The sequence below is a fragment of the Micropterus dolomieu genome, linkage group LG06 (assembly GCF_021292245.1).
Source record: "Micropterus dolomieu isolate WLL.071019.BEF.003 ecotype Adirondacks linkage group LG06, ASM2129224v1, whole genome shotgun sequence".
Taxonomy (NCBI): Eukaryota; Metazoa; Chordata; class Actinopteri; order Centrarchiformes; family Centrarchidae; genus Micropterus; species Micropterus dolomieu.
In genome coordinates, this window is record NC_060155.1 from 10,777,672 (window position 1) to 10,794,794 (window position 17,123).

General features: G+C 38.0%; 1 protein-coding gene across 3 annotated transcripts in view; it reads right to left on the reverse strand.

The window, feature by feature from the left end:
* Nucleotides 1-17,123, reverse strand: part of atp6v1h (ATPase H+ transporting V1 subunit H) — a 27,416-nt gene continuing 10,293 nt past the window's right edge. For all 3 annotated transcript variants that reach the window (XM_046051714.1, XM_046051716.1, XM_046051715.1), the window contains 5 exons: nucleotides 14,776-14,954; nucleotides 12,513-12,638; nucleotides 8,325-8,426; nucleotides 6,921-7,034; nucleotides 1-388 (listed from right to left, as the gene is read on the reverse strand). In XM_046051714.1, the coding sequence (XP_045907670.1) occupies nucleotides 319-388; nucleotides 6,921-7,034; nucleotides 8,325-8,426; nucleotides 12,513-12,638; nucleotides 14,776-14,954 (591 nt within the window). In that variant the 3' untranslated portion in view covers nucleotides 1-318. The remainder of the gene's footprint in view (nucleotides 389-6,920; nucleotides 7,035-8,324; nucleotides 8,427-12,512; nucleotides 12,639-14,775; nucleotides 14,955-17,123) is intronic.

The following is a 17,123-nucleotide window of genomic DNA, read 5'->3' on the forward strand; positions in this document are numbered from 1 at the left end:
CACCATTGATAAGCATCTTTATTGGGATACATACAATGTTTTCCAGGTAAGACTTAAATAACATGCAGTTTTGTACATAATCACAGACATGAAGAGCGACTTCAATGACCACGCATCACTTAGCTGAGAGGTCACGACGAAGCACGACATTCAATCAAGTAACATCAAGGATCATTTGGGATTTGCAGGTGAAAGGAGTAAACCACAACGTTTGATTTTCAAGTCATTTCACAAACTGAACAGTTGACTATTAAATGGGCCAATGTACATACGGTACACACTCATACATACATTAATACACAAACACACAGAAACAGTTCAGCTTCGAGCTGCCACGGCTGGAGTTTGCTGCTGATCAGTGGACTGGAGCTGTCTTCCCAGGTACTCCCTGTGAAAAAAAGTACAATAAATTACACTTCAACACTCCCAGTACAAACCCACTTAACTCTGAATAAGATGCATTTCCAAAGGTAAAAGAAAAATCTGTCTTACAGCATGTCAAAATCTCACTAATTAACTAGTTATATCTTGTTTGTTTGATCCTTAGAAAAACTGAAATGTAAAAACGTCAAGTTGTGTTGGTTCTGCAGGGTTTTTTTGAGACTATGACTGCAACTAAGCATTCATTCCATCATCGATTTATCTGAACATTATTTTTTTGATTAATTGAAAGGTCTATAAAATTTTGTCATGTCTGTCACAATTTCCCCTGAGCCCAAGGGGACATCTTCAAATGGCTTATTTTGTCTGACCTACAGCCCCAAAACCCAGTTTATATTATGTGTATGATATTCAGTTTACCATGATATATTACAACGAAAAGCAGCAAAGCCACTCATTTAAGAAGAGACTCCCATGACTGAAGCGGTTAATTATCAATAGTTGTTGAGTTGCTATTATGTGGAATTTGACTAATCTGTTATTGACACATTGATTCAGCTCTTTTTCAGACTACCTCTTGGCCGACAGCCGTGATTTGCAGGACTTTGCGGTACTTATACAGATATAACAAATAAAATATAACATTAGTGAATAATCATTAAGTCAGTGGGAAGATTTTGTTAACCTTGGACAGACCCAGGCTAGCTGTTTTCCCCTGTTTCAAGTCTTTATGCTAAGCTAAGCACTTATCTCCCAAAACCAGCTTCATATTGAAGGAACAGACATGAGAGCGGTATCAATCTTCTCTGCAAAGACACAAACAAACACACCATATAAGCAGATGTCCAAAAATGTCAAAATATTCCTTTAATAAATGTATTTTAATTCCCATCCAGTTGATTATTGAGGTGAAATTATGACCATCAATTTCCTTTAAAATATGAGCTTCTCCCGGTTATTTTGACCCAGACAGATTCTAGTCTATGTGTTGAAATAAAATGCCATTACATTGAAAGGTCACACTTCTCCTTCTGGTTCCTTCTCGGCAGTTACATTTTCAGATATGATTTCATGGCACTCACCTTACTGCTACCACAAATATCAAATGCCTCTCATAAAACTCAAAATGGCAAAGGATGGCAAATCAATTCTGATGATGGAAATGATGTTTAAAAACAAAACTCAGCCCAGTGAATGTTGATAATAGTTTGTATAACTGCAGAGCAACAAATCTGTTAGGATTTCCTTATGAACCCCTCTCCTACTTTTATTTTTACAGTAACTAAAGTATGAATTAGTGAGTTAATCCAGCACAATATGCATAGAAAGCAGCAAAATAGCCTTTCTGATATATTGAAAATTTCTAGTACTTTTCTGCATGTTTCCATTTTTGTCTCAGGTCTCTCCCTCTCAAAATACCAAACACTGCTCATCTCCGGGTCAAAGCCTCCATGCCTGCCCTTTAAATGTTTAATCTAATTTTTGTCTGCTGACCCCAACTTGATGAACGGTAAAGTATTAGTATATTTGTTTCTGGTTTTTGCATATTCCTCCAAGGAGCATGATTCCTCACACCTGATCAATTCAAATCATCTATCATTTATAGGTAAACATCCCCTATTCCCTACCAGAACTTACTCACTGTCATGAAGAAAAGAAAAAAAATCAAGAATGAAGATGTCAATAATAACTTTTAGCTGCTCTGCAAATAGCTGCTGTATGTTGATTCAGAGTACTGCCAGGGAGTTCATAAAGGCAGAAGGAGTTATTAAGGCAGTGCTCAGCAACGTATCTGCAGATGCTGTATGACTGATTACCTACACAGCAAAATGAGTCCTGGAGGTTAAAAACCATGATACCGGTTATACTTAAATGAAAGGCTATGTAATAAAGTAAAAGTTGTGCTTTCAAATTACTTAATAATAATCATCGATCTAAATGAGAATGATCAGGTTGTACTGAATGTATGTGAAGACTGTCCTAAGATAAATGCGAGATAAATAAAAAGGATATTGTATCAGAACTAAATCAACAACATAATTTACAATAAATACATCCCATAGTTTCCCATCATCACTGCAGAGGAAATCCCGTCTAAAAGGACCTTTTACATGGAGTGTGAATATATATATGTATAATCTTTGAATAGACGAAGGTGCAATTTCAATCTGCTGAAATGCAGCAATAAAGGTCAGTGTTCCTGTGTTTGTGATAACATTACATTTATTTGGCACACCAGGTATTCAAACTCAAAAGGAGCAAGAGCACATTGCTGATGCTAGATGACAATGTAACAACTGTTTACATATGGCAGCAGCCGGTGCTCTTCCGTAAAAGCCCACAAAACCTGCACGTAGATACTGGCACTCTGAACCCAGGCAGCAGTTACATTTTTGGTTATAAATACATGTTTACATCCTCACAAAAGGTAAACAGGTGAGCACATAGCTTTCAAGTTAAAAACTGTGCTGTGGTGTTTCTGACAGTGGCTCTGGGCTGGTCTCTCCTTTGTCCATGTTTACTTGCCATAATAGGCACGCCTGACATTAGAGTAACTCTTCGCAAATGCAGGAACTGAATCTCCAAAACGTATTCACAACTGGCTAGTTCTTTTGTTGTGTGAAACTACTTAAATGATTGAAGTGGTTTTGTCTTAAATTTGCGATGCTGTAAGATACTTTTGATGGGACGCTGATTTGTAAAATTGAATAATGATTGTTTTTTCTTCTAGGTTATGAAGATCTTCCCAGTTTGGATCTGAGATTTGGTGACTTTTTTAAACTTTATTTATTAATATAAACAACACTTGCACTGCATATTTTATGATTTAAAAAAACAAATATGCTTTTATAAAATTTTCATTGGTATACAGATGTTTTTACCAATCATTGATGTGTTAACTGATTGATTGGTTATTAAAGCGTTGGCTTTAAGATAAAGATGTGCTGTTTCACACTGTAAATGCCTGATGAAGGTCTATAACCTCAGTGCTGCCAATGTGCCGATACTGCACCCTTTTTTTCCACATAATGTCATTTTCATAGGCACCTGTCTACCAGGTGTAACAAAGAGTCTAAGGTTTAGGAGGACATGAAAAAGAAAATTAGCAGTAGTGTAGTACAGGGTAGTGGGTAGATTATTGCTGTAAAAATGAACTTTTGGCATCTTTGGTTTATAAAAACCTAACAAGTAGAGCATGCTTGCAAAATTTTTAGAAACTGTATCAATAATGTATAATGCAGGAATATAAAAAAATGAAGTCAAAGCTATCAATCACACACTAACAACGGTACATTCTGTTCAGGGAGAATTTCAGTAAGATGACTGGATATGAATTTAAGAGCATTTGGTCCCTTGAAATTCTCACCAAGGTCAATCTCCCATTCTCACATCTTTTTTTCAATTCCTTCCACTGGCTTTTTAAAAAGGAATACAAGGTGATCTTGAGATCTTGCCAGGTTGGTGCATTATATGCTATCTCATAATGTATCATGACATGTCAACTATAGACTTTTGTAGAAAGGATTGTGCGTCACTCTAGACATCAAGGCCAGTACAGCACAAGGGCAGAGTGGATGGATCAGAAAACCATCAATACGGAGATGAGTGGCGAAAAAAAAAAAAACAGACATTCTTTCACAACTCTCAGCATTCACGTTTAGGAAACATGTTAAAGAAAAAGATTTTCCAAAGCAGAATAAAAGGGCACAAGGAGCTCACACATTCATCCCTACTGTTGTCATGACAGCAGGGACCTTCAGCAAGTAGTGACGAGAGGATCTTCTCATGGAAGGCAACCAACTCAAGGTGACAGTGGGTGTAGTGTGTCGCTTTGAAAATATCTTCAATTTGTGGGTGAATGAGACCACAGCTTCCAAGAAATAAAAGCATCGACCTCAGCGTATTTCCTCATTCTGCAGCCGCATTCACACATTTCACATTTTAATATTTAGTTTAGTTTTTAAAGCCCTGAACGGACAGGCTCCTGCCTACATCTGTGATTTGATAACCCCCTACAAGCCAGACCAAAGCCTGAGATCCTCTGGCGGGGCTCTTCTAATGGTTCCAAAGTCCTGTCTTGTCACTAAAGGTGACCAAGCCTTTGCTGTTTGGGCCCCTCAGTATTTTTAAAAACATTATATTATTGCTGTTATTGAATTATTTAATGCTGATTTTATTTTTGTTACATTTATTTTAATCAACTTTTTTTTTTTTTTTTTTTAAACAGTACAGCACTTTGTAACCTGGTTTTGAGTGTGCTATACAAATAAAGTTGTTATTATTTCTGTTTTCAGGAAGGCAGTGAGTGTGGGAAGCCCAAATTATTCAATGTGGCATAACAACCGTAAGACATCAACCCTCCTCACATAGTAGGTCCCGTCAAAATAAACAAACTAGCGGAAAAGCGGGTGCACATAACAGAGAAAACTGACAACGTGCATCAACAGTGCTAATGTATTTTCACCGTTGTCTCTTTCCAACCCATTAAATTGTTTTAAGACAAACAAAAATCAATCAGGTACAGCATGTCATCACATCATGCTGAGCTCATCAAAAAAAAAAAAACAACTATCCATTTCCATATCTAATCAACTCTGTCGTCAGTATAAAGGCGTGAGCTGAATTTTGCATCAGTTTTCAACTCAGACAATAATTCACATGCTACTTTAATTCCTGCCTTTCCTTCTTATTAGTAAGATATTTTTATGCCGCGCTCAGTTTTTCTTATCTTACCTGCACATTTTAGTACTTCATTTTTATTCCATCTATTTTCCCCTCATTTTAATTTATCACCAGCTTTATATACATTTGCTCCTGTTTGCTTGTTTTCATTTATCACAGAAACCACAACAACAACATCATGAGATCCAATTTCTGGAATTTAACACATGTCCAAATACTGTATATATTTTTCTAAAACAGGTATCTAACTCACAAAGATATCTTTAACAAAACTTTTCAAAAGGTGCAAATCATGCACCCGTCCCTTCTCCTTATGCAACGGTTATCTGATTTTTCAGCCTGTAAAATGTACCGGCAATTACAGATAAAAAATAAATAAAAAAATCTAATCTTACATTGGAAGTTAGTATTCAAGTTCAGGACCTGGAAAATACAAAAAACAAAACAAAAAACCTTTTCTATTGTAGGCCTGATAATGAGAGTCTGCTTTTCTTTCTTCTCCGTTACTGAAACAAGACTAAAAAACCTTTTGTGCTACAGTGAACAAATAAACGTCTGCCCACACTTGAGTGCACATACAGTTTACACAGAACATTATAGTCCCTTAGAAGAGAAAGAGCACTACACTATGATATTAAACACAATGCCTCCATCCACAGTTGCTCAGGGAGCAGAGTGTGTTTTAGATAGCGGCAGCAAAACATACACATTTTCACTTGTTGCTCGTTGATTTTTTGTGTTTCCAAGCAATCCAGCGGACAGACAAAACATACAAAGATGATGGGCGGGTTGAATGTTTGGGCACAGAGAAAATCTGAGGAATGGAGCCTTAAAAGCTGAAGTATTGACCAGTGCTTCAGTAAAATAAAGTTTATATTAGAGTTTGTAATAGCGCAACTGAGGTATCGATATTTGAGAGTTAAAGAAAAAACTGATACTGAGCTAAATATGGATTAGGATCTTTTAAATTTTGTTATTTTATACAGAACATATTTCCAGAAACACAAGATTAACAAGGATTTTTGATTAGGATGCTTTAAATTTTGCAGTTATTAAAGTCAAAACAGGCAAAACGGAAAGCTCTCGCAATATTGAAGGTTCAGTCAAGTTTTACTGGCATCTCGTGGTGATGGTTGCGAATGCAGCCAACGGTGCAGTCACTGCTCACCCCTCCGTTTGGCAAGCCGCGGAGGAGAATGAGCCTTTCTGTCAGCTCTTGCGCTAAATAATAAGTGTGGTCCTCTATTTGTCCCAGATTTCACTTCTCTTCTTACTTCTAACAAACCAGATGACTACTACTACTACTTCATCATATGTATTCAATGTAGTGACAAAATGCACTCTGTAGAATAGTTTGTCCTTTTGAGCTACTGTAGAAACATGGCGGCGCAACATGGCGACTTCCATGTAAGGCAACCTGCGGTGTACGTAGACAGACGTCTCATTCTTGTGAACCCGATATCGTGTTTTGTCTCGTCTCATCTTCACACTCCTACTTTTTTTGCTTGATTAAACCTTTTATAGGACTGTGTGGGCGTGTACAGACTGAGCTTGTGTGACTGAATCTCCTGTTAGTGTTGTTACACCTGTTGGAGCAAATTATACTTTTACCATTCTTAACAGCACACAGAGTCTATTGATCTCACATGACCCCCAGCATATCTACGCCCAACTTCAACCTAGGCGGACGTCTAATCAGGCAAAATAAATGAAAATACCAGTGAGGGTGTGCAAATGTAGGAGATTGTTATTTAATGTCAGAAAGATTGGTTCAACTAATCTAATCAACTCATCTGGAAGAGAGTAGTTCAAGCAGAATGCATAAGATAAATGAATATATACAAATGTGTTCATACCAGTTGTGGACCATGAGCTTCTGCACAGCCAACAGGGCGTTGTAACGGACTAGCTGGTCCTCGTGGTGCATATGATTCATCACCAGCTGTTTTCCACCCAGCTGCTCAATCACCCTGAAATGGGAAGGATAAAAGGAAGTATGGGAGAAAAAAACCTTTATCCACACAGAAAACAGGTACTATTTTCATGATTTAGGTCATTCAGTGGTCTAGCGCCAGATAATTGAATCCAGCCAGGCTGAAATTTCCTATGTATCTTATGAAGGGTTACTGGCCTTGTAAAAGGATATAATGGTTTGAAGAGGAAAACAGACCTGCATAATGCATGTGATAATACAGCAAATGGTGTGACCAGAGAAAAGAAAAGTAGGTGAAAGTACAGGAACTATGGTACTGTTACATAACAACTTTGGGCAAACTAATCATAGTGAGGTCTTATGACCAACATAAGGCTAGAAATGGAAATTTCAACCCTAAGATCCAAACGGTAATATGACCAACATTATGGATCTGTCAATCACACACTGTAGAAGGATAACAAACTCAGAGGAAAACCTAAACAATGCATGGCGGGGATACAGGAGGTGCACTATCTGACAGGAACAGACAGCAATCTCTGCTGTTTGACTTTTCCATTATAAAACATGTTTGACGCTGATCCGATGCAGGCAATGTGAAATCTCAAAGCTAAATTCTAGACCCACTTAAAAAACAGATTTATTTGGTAATATTTATTAGTTAATTAAGTACAGGAAGAAAAGATAATTAAAGTATACCCAAATGGTTAGGATGAGTGAAGCAGTTGAAGTACTTGCAAGGTATTTACACACTCTTTCAATACTTGTAAAACAGCTAACATCAATTTATTTTTATAAATCCAGGACTGAGATATGGTTTTCCACAAGCATTTTTCATTTTATTAACCAACCATCTAAATTATTTGGAACAAGCAGGTGTATGCAATGTAGGGGCAACTGTAAATTCTATCTTATACCCACTTTGTGTTTCATTTTTATGTGATTTGGCCTCTTGTTTTTGGTAGAAAAATTACCTAATCCTTAGCCGATTCATCTAAATGGCAAACTGCATGCAAAGTGTTTTTTTGGAACTTGCGCCCTAAGTTTTCAAAGTGACAGACAGAGTGTCCTCTTGCTGTCCTTTCAGCTTCTCAGGAGCAGCTGCTGACAGGACAGCTGCTTCTGAGGACAGTGGTGGAGGTCGGAGTCAGAGGAATGATCTGGAAGTTTCAGAAGTGCTCACGCCATCTCGCTTTTATGTATTGGATGTATATGGATTCCCCTGAAGTGTTCCATGGTTAGATCCGTAGGTGAAAGTGGGTTTAATAAATAAATAAATGAAGGTGGAATAAATAAGTGAACTGGTTTACACAGAAAAATGACTTACCGTTTGCCACGTGGGTAATGTCGCACATACTCTCCAACGTCGTGAGCTGCCACTGCTATGACTTGAGGGTCATCAGACACCTCCAACAGCCTTGTTAAGATCCTAATGAAGAAAGGCAGACATATGGAGAGGCACTGAAATGGGGAGGTCTGACTGCATCAAAAGGCAGATTTCATTCATTCTAAAAATCACATATTCTCAGATGCTTCTAGGCAAAGACTTTTCTGAAAAAGCTTTATAAAATTATAAGATAATACCTGATATTACATTGGATGTAGAAATGCAATGATCTCTCTGAAAGCCTAGGCTGAAATAAAAAATCTAAAAACCCAAACTCTAAAATCTAAATCCAAGGACATGAAACATGAGGCATCCTCTAAAAAAAGTGACACCTTGGGGTTCAAAGTGAGACAAAACCGGGTGTGAGAGTCAGGAAAAGAGACTAATAAAAAAGGAGGGTAATTTAAGCTGAGATGATGCCTGAGCTGATTACAGAGAGAGGGCAGTGATGAGACAATGAGATGGGTAGATCAGGATTTTTACTCAATGTCAATAAGCCCAACAGAGTGTGTGACTAGAATAACAAAAGAAGACAGGCACAAATAGATGTTTTATCTCCAGTGATCTGAGTACTTAGGTTGGACACACACACACACATACACAATATCAACAAAAAGAAACAATGTTAAGAGGATGTGCAATCACCAAACATGCTGCTGGCAACTCAAAAAAAAAAAACAACTCAAAGGAGAGTCCACAGACATGCTAGCAGCTCTGTGAGGCTATATTCAGCAGTGCTTTGAGCAAAGTGCTTATGTCAACTTGCTAACAATGACAATGCTTACCACAATCACTGTCTGAGTTTTGCGTATTAACATGTTAACATTTTGTAATTAGCTCTAAACCCAAAGCACATATGAAGTTGATGTCATTAGTTATGCAGGTATTTTTTTATTTTAGACCAGCTGGTTGAGCGAGAAGAAAAGTGAGACCAAAGTCAGTAGACTTCATCCTCATGTCATTATGATCCATCCTGCAGCTGGAATAATTTTCAGAAAAAACAGCCGACATACATTTCAGTGTTTCCTCTATATGCATTCACAACCGCCACTACAAAAATTTCCAACGATCATTAAACTATGCTCTACAAATGTTTTCACTCGCACACATTGTGTGAGCACGGCTGCACTCAATGCTCTGCTCGCTTCCTCTCCTCGTTCTATTCAGAACGTACGTGACCGATTGTGTCATAAGAGCAGCGTAACTCTGAATCAGGAGGTGCGTGGCTCTCTGAGGTTAGTAAAGCTCATTAGTGATGCAACTAGTCCTTTTAAACTGATGAGGAGACGTTTTTTTAATGCAAATAAAATGCACCTCAGAAGGGAGGAGGTTTCTCATGTTGCCTATATTTTATATTAATGTCTACTGATAAATGTCAGAAGCTGTAAAATGAAGACACAAAAGGCAAACATGAACAGTCGTATCTATAATGATTCTGAGGTCATATTAACAGGGGTTTCCTGCCGTTAAGGCTTAGGGGTGATGCCCAAAACATGCTGTGCCATCACTGTAAAATCACTGTGGAGCAACAGAACCAACCAAATTACGTTCTCCAGATGTAATGGTTGTAGTTCCTCCAGTAGACTGATCTTTGGCTGTTGTTTGTTTATTATCTGCTTTTCCAACTATTTGTTCAGAGATATGATGAAAATAATGGCCCAATATGATGTGAAATTACATACTTTACATTGGAAAACATAAAATTTGTCCTGCCCCCGCTGCTGAAAAACATCCTAGAGGAAACACTGCATTTCCATTTTTAGAGAAACATCATTTATATTCTTAGTCCATTACGATTGCTTACTCTATATTCTTGGTTTTTCCAAATGATTCTGTTTTAATAAATGTTTTTATAAAAACTAACCCTAATTAAAATTTATATTACAATTTTGGAAGCTGTTTTAAGCCTTTCAAAGCCTCATTTTCACATGCAGCTTGGAGCAGCAAGAGAAAAAAAAACATAAAATATATAAATAAATTTAATTAAATATTTCTTAATCAAATCACATATTTTCAATTGTCACATTCAAATTCAAAATAAATCAGTGATTCCCATTAAGTACCTAGACTGCGGTGGCCTGACAACTTCATACGTGCTTTGTGAGATTTCCACCTGTTTTGTTTGTGGATGTTGTTTTACCCAAACATAGCGTGCTTGTTAAATTACATTATCTCACAAAAGTGAGTACACCCCTCACATTTTTGTAAATGTTAAATTATATTTTTTATGTGATAACACTGAAGAAATGACACTTTGCTACAATGTAAAGTAGTGAGTGTACAGCTTGTATAACAGTGTAAATTTGCTGTCCCTTCAAAATAACACATCACACAGCCATTAATTTCTAAACCGCTGGCAACAAAAGTGAGTACACCCCTAAGTGAAATTGTCCAAATTGGGCCCAATTAGCCATTTTTCCTCCCCTGTGTCGTGTGACCCGTTAGTGTTACAAGGTCTCAGGTATGAATGGGGAGCAGGTGTGTTAAATTTAGTGTTGTCGCTCTCACACTCTATCATAGTGGTCACCATGGCACCTCATGGCCACCACATGAAAAGATTTAGTCAAATAATTACAGAGCTGTGAGGGGTGTACTCACTTTTTATGAGATACTGTAATAGCAAATTGTTACAAACAAGCTAAAACAAAGACTGTCTGTATGAAGCCTAACTGTTTATCTTAGTTTGCCACAAATATTAAATCTGCCAAACCAACCCCTCCTCTCTTTTCCAGCGGTACCTGCCGGCAGTGGATCAGCAGCAGTGGGAGAACTGATACTGACTGATAGATAGACAGATAGATAGATATATACTTTATTTATCCCGAGGGAAATTCAATTATCCAGCAGCATATGAAACATACATACATACATACATTAAACCTATATTAAAATAGTATTAAAATTAAAATAACTTAGAACACAGTAAAACAGTGCAAAAACAGTAAACAGTGCAAAATGGAGTGCAGATGGAGGTAGAAATTGTTCTTTTGTCTACTGTCCTCCATGCCATGACTAGGAGCTGTTGTACAGTCTGATGGCCAGGGGGACAAAAGAGTTTTTAAGTCTGTTGGTGGAGCTGGGCTGGGACAGCAGTCTGCCACTGAACACACTCCTCTGTCCGATGAAGGTGTTGTGCATGATGTCCGAGTTCTTCATTCTTTCTAAACTTCATTCAGTATTTTGATATCTGGAATATGATTTTTTTTTTTGACCGCCATTTTAGATTTGTTTGACTGAGATATTATGGAGTTTATATGGTGACTTTGCTGTTACTGTTGTTGCTAAGGAAACAATATTTTGCTATGTTTAAAATATAAATAAATTATAATCCTGTTCTGAATTTATTCTTGTTTTTTTTTTTTTTAATTTAAAAAAACCCCACTTCTTTAGTAATGATTAAGAACCAGGTTGATGAGTGTATGGATACGATAAAACGTACAATCCTAATTATACCCCCCTACAGCTGATTAGTGGCTTCACCCTGACTTTGGAGGCATGAGCAATTCAAATCCCTTCACTATGTTTACTGTTTAACCAATGTTATTTTGTGATTATTATTTTGTATGGCACAACAATCACAAAAATGTGAAGGATTCCTTCAGGACATTTACTTCAACGGTGAGCATATTTGTTGCTGATTGTCTGAGTGTACTGAGAAACTACAACCGGTGTGGGTTTTTTAAATAAATATTGTAATGACAATAGTCTTAAATTATGTAAAAATGCATAGAATTTAGTTAAACAACAATACATTTTCTTGGGGGAGGAACCCCAAACCACAGCCACAGCACCTACGCCCTCCTGAAACCTAAGGAAAACCCTGAATGTGTTAATGAATAAATTGTTTACTAGAGCACAAAATTGTTTACAAGAGCTAGAAGTTCTCCATTAGATCTAGCTTCTTAATTTTGCTCTCAAAATGCACCAGATTTATACATTTAACTTTAAATTCTAACACATTTTCTTCAGTTGCCCCCAACCCCCACAGAGGGTCCGAGATCCACTCATTACAGTCTCACAAATCCTATGGGCAACACTGTACATGCACATAAATTAAGTTAATTTCTCAAGTGGCAACATCTTAGTTTATGATAAACCTATCTTGCTCTGACACGTGGTTCATCTTACTTGAGGAGCTCATAGTTCTTCTCGTTCAGGCGAACCGCATTCTCACGCCAGAACTTCTCAGACTTGTGCACAGGACTCCATTCCAGGCGGCCGGACTTCAATTCAGAGCTGTACTCATCAAATGAGCTGTTGATGAAAAAAAAATACATAGAACATCAAAAGGTTCATTGTACCTCAGCAAAAAAGGGTACTTTCTTTCAGCCTATCTGGTGTGAAGAGTAGTGATGAGAGAGGCCAAGTTGTACACAATTCAGGCTTAGAGAATATCTAGAGGCCATCCACACAAGTAATCAATGCAGCTTCATTATGATACTCCTTAATTCTATGTTTCAAGCATTTATTTTCAGGGGTGCACATAACTGGTGCGCAGGTGCACATGCATGGTAAAAAATAAAACTATACGCCACAGAAAACGGGAAGCGCTTTTGCGTACCAACATTTTTGGGGACACGTTTACTTACTGGAGTAGGACTTTTTCCATCTTTGGTAAGATAGCAGTCATGATGATAAGTGTGTTCATGAATTATTAGTTGTTAAATGTCTTTCTAGTTGGCTTTTCCCCAAATTAGTGAAATATTAAATCCAGCAGTAAGTTAATGTTAGCTTAAGTTGAAACTAGCTTACATTATTTCTCTGGTTTTAGGATTTGCTATCATTCATCGAAATGTCCAAGAAGCAAAATAATTACTTTGGCGTTCAACCACCTACAAAGAAACGCCATACTGAACCTGAAAATAAAAAACGTGTTTTTGCGGAAAAGTGGGAGATACCCTGGCTCCAGACAGATGACAACCGGACTGAGATGCCTTGAAGTGAAAATCCCAATTTCGCGGATAAAAGAAGCACATTTTACACAGGGACAAAAAATTTCAGTCATCCAGCTTTTGAAAAGCATGACAAGAGGAAAGAGCACATGAACATAGTGCAAACTATTGATAACAAGTGCAGCCAGAGTCAGACATCCACTCTCATCCAAATGTGGTGGCGGGACAAAATTAATGAAGAATGTTGTCGAGCACTGTGTAATATTTTTCTGTTGGCCTTTCACAAAGCGAAACATGCACGTCCTTTGAGCTCATATGAGGAGGATATTCCGCTTTTCAAAAGGTTTGGAGTCAATGTTGGCACCGCATATTGTTCATGAGAAGGGGTCACGTGGATTATGCAGTGCATTGCAGAGACAATCAGCTGTGTGAAAAATTAAAGGCAGCTGAATTTTGGGGTGTGTTCTTTGACGGATCAGAAGACATAAAAGTGGAGCAGGAAATTGTGTACATTGTATTGGTGTCCAGCAGCGGAGAATTTTCCTCAGATTTCCTCAGATTAATTGATATGGATGTTATTAGAGCAGCGCAGGACATCGTGGACAGGCTTGTGTTCAGAAAGGAATTGCATTTGTGAAATTAGGAAAGTTTCACAATATCAGATGGCCTGCTTGGAGGCCTGATGGAGGCCTGACTGTTGAAAATACGGAGGCTTTTACCTGCCATTCAAATTCAAGTGGCTGCAAGTGATGACAGTGACCTGAAACACATCTGCACAGAGCTTGGTGAATGCGAAGATGAGCTCATAGTAGCTATTGGACAGCTGGCACTTTTGCTTGTCAATGAAGGCATATATAGAAAAGAGGATGTTTCAAATGCCGATGCAGACAGGAAATGCAAGAATTGCACAGTTATGAAAACACAACATTTGGTAACATAATTCAGAAATATGAAGCCTGCTTGAGACTCCACTGTAAGAGAATGGATGCATTTGAAGCAAGCAGGAAAACGCCTGGCTGCTTTCTCTGTGAACGACTTGGTCAACATAGTGAAGACAAGCAATCCAGATATTTACACCAACATTCAGAAAGTCCTTGTGTTGTCACTATTACTGCCACTGAGTAGTGCTGCATGTGAGAGGGTTTTTTCATATAATGACAACAGAGACGTCTGACCTAAAGCCAGCTGTTGACTTTTGGATGCAAATCGCAGGCTTAACCAGGCCTACATCATCATCTACCATGTTCGAGAGAAAAGAAGATAGTGGATAGGATAAGTTGAAGTAGTTGATAAGTGCGCACCCTAAAGTGTGAGTCCCAAGCAGCATCTTCAGGTGCTCTCTTGAGAACCAGATCAAAAAAGTGATGTGCACCCCTGTTTATTTTGTTACAGACTATTCCATTAAATTTTTTTCACACCCTGCTCTCTGTAGCAGAACTACTTATGACTGAAAAATGAATGCTTTGGTAAACTTAAGAGCATGTTATTCATGAAAGTACCTGAGATCCTGCACACTCTCCCCCAGACTCTCCAGCAGGAACTTAATGTCCTCTGTGATGTCTTCATCATCGTACTTCTGCTGCTCGAGGTTCTCGAGTTGCTTCAGCACCTTGCACTGAATCATGGCCAAAGCATACTCCTGTCGAGTCTCCCTGTCTGCAGACTTCTCCAGAAGATTCTGGAGACAGTGTGAGGAACAGGCATTGTTTAATTACATCCCTTGTTTTGAACTTGTTGAAATTGTAAACAAATAATTGATTAAACAAAAATATAAAAAAAATAAATTCTCAAGATGTTATTGATTATGAAAGTAATTGTTAGTAGCAAGCCTAATGTTAGATAAGATAAGATACACTTTATTGGGGGAATTCACTTGTTACAGCAGCCCAAGACACATGTACAGCAGATAAGATAAGAAACAGATAAGAAAATACATATTAAATAAAAAATACAATCAATAAATACAAGATATAATAGAAATAGAAAATAGAATTAATTGTTGTTGCAACAACAATGTTGTTGAGCAAGAAAAAAAGAGGAAGAAGAAACCAACTCCCTACTCTGAATGAACCCTTTAATCCTCCATTGTGGGCATCCTGTAGCTGCAGCTAACTACAAATATTGGACACATTTTTATCTTGCACATCGCTCTTAAATAGAGCAAATGGGTTGAGTCACAGCAAAGGTTTAGAGCCTGCTTGCCTTTGAAGTCATCCGGCTAAAAGAAATTTCATGTTTTCTGGAGCCTACTTGAATGTTTTATGTAAAAACAATAAAGAAACCACTATAAATACCAGAGTTAGGTTACATCACAAACACAGCAATACTGCCTTTGAGGATGTGTTCAAGGACTTCCAGATGGTCCAGATAATTTAAGTCACATTGCTAGTCCCATCTGGTAGGAAGAATCATTTGCATAATTAGGACATTTGGGAAAATAGCAACATGCGGAACAATGTGGAATATGTTTGTAAAAGGATTTTGTAAAAACTGAATTCTCTGCGTGACACACTATTGCGAGCCCTTGGGTCTCAAGAAAACAATTCTCTGGTTTGCTGATGAGGAACAATGCTTTTGTAGCTCTCCTTATTCTACGTTAAACACACTTAGTGTGAGGTAACTTACAACTGGGGAAAACCCACTCAACGTCAAGACGGTTCAGGGTCTCCCTTCGCTACCCACCGTTGCTTTTAATTAGCTGCGAATTGCAGTCAAACTGAAGAACAAACTACTCTGAAATGGAGACCATTGCTTTTATGGGTTCGTTCACAAACCCTTGATGAGACAGCTCTGCTGGCATGAGAGGTGTGATGAATGAGCTATAGAGGAAACTCAAAGCAAGAACACGTGCAGTCCATTGAGGCAAACATAATACAGTATAATAGTCTCTCTAAAATGTGGTCTCAAACTAATTTCTTTCAGTAAACAAAAGACACGAGAGAGGAAGTCCATCAGGAACACACATGCCTATTTACTGATGGAAACTGGCTGACAGAGCAGTACAAGCAACTGTGAATACCAGTTCCTTAAAGTTAGGTTTGAAAATCAGCTCTCTTTCCTCCATGGTTGTAGGAGCTCATGTTTCAATCATGTAATCAATGCCATTTTACCACACCACTGTGCTCTGAGAAAGGTCGCTGAGGCTGTCTGGTGTTGAGCGTTGGACGAAGTCAGAATATCACTGAAGCTTTTCATTTAAATCCATATTATTGGGGTGGCGATGGTGCAATGGATAAGACGCCTGCCTTTGGTGTGAGAGACCCAGGTTCAATCCCCCACTGTGACCCATCCACCACTGTGTCCCTGAGCAAGACACTTAACCCCTAGTTGCTCCAGAGGCGTGCGACCTCTGACATGTATAGGAATTGCTTTGGATAAAAGCGTCAGCTAAATGAATAAATGTAAAATTTATTATTTCATCTATATTTTCTCTAGGCAAATATAATTAGTTGACTCAACATAAATATTTTGTTTGGTATTCAATATGATGAGCTGAGAATGACCAGGTTAATGCAGGCTGTCAGCTAGAGGACTATTACTGTTAAGAAAATATATCAGAAGACCGTATGTTATCGAACAGAGGATTATCTGCATAAAATGCGTAATCATTTGGGACTAAGAAATCATTTCTATACTCTTCCAAACACAATCATCAGCCTTTGAAGACCTGGAAGTCATCATATGGATTTTCTTTGTATTTCCCAGATGTTCCAGACCGGTGGTGGTGCCCCGTTTGACTCACTAAGTTCCTCTAGTAAGGAAAGCACCACAACATGGGTTGAGAAATGGGGCTGCTGCCCTTAATTTAATTTTGTCAGGGTATAGTATGGGGAATTCATTACCTGGC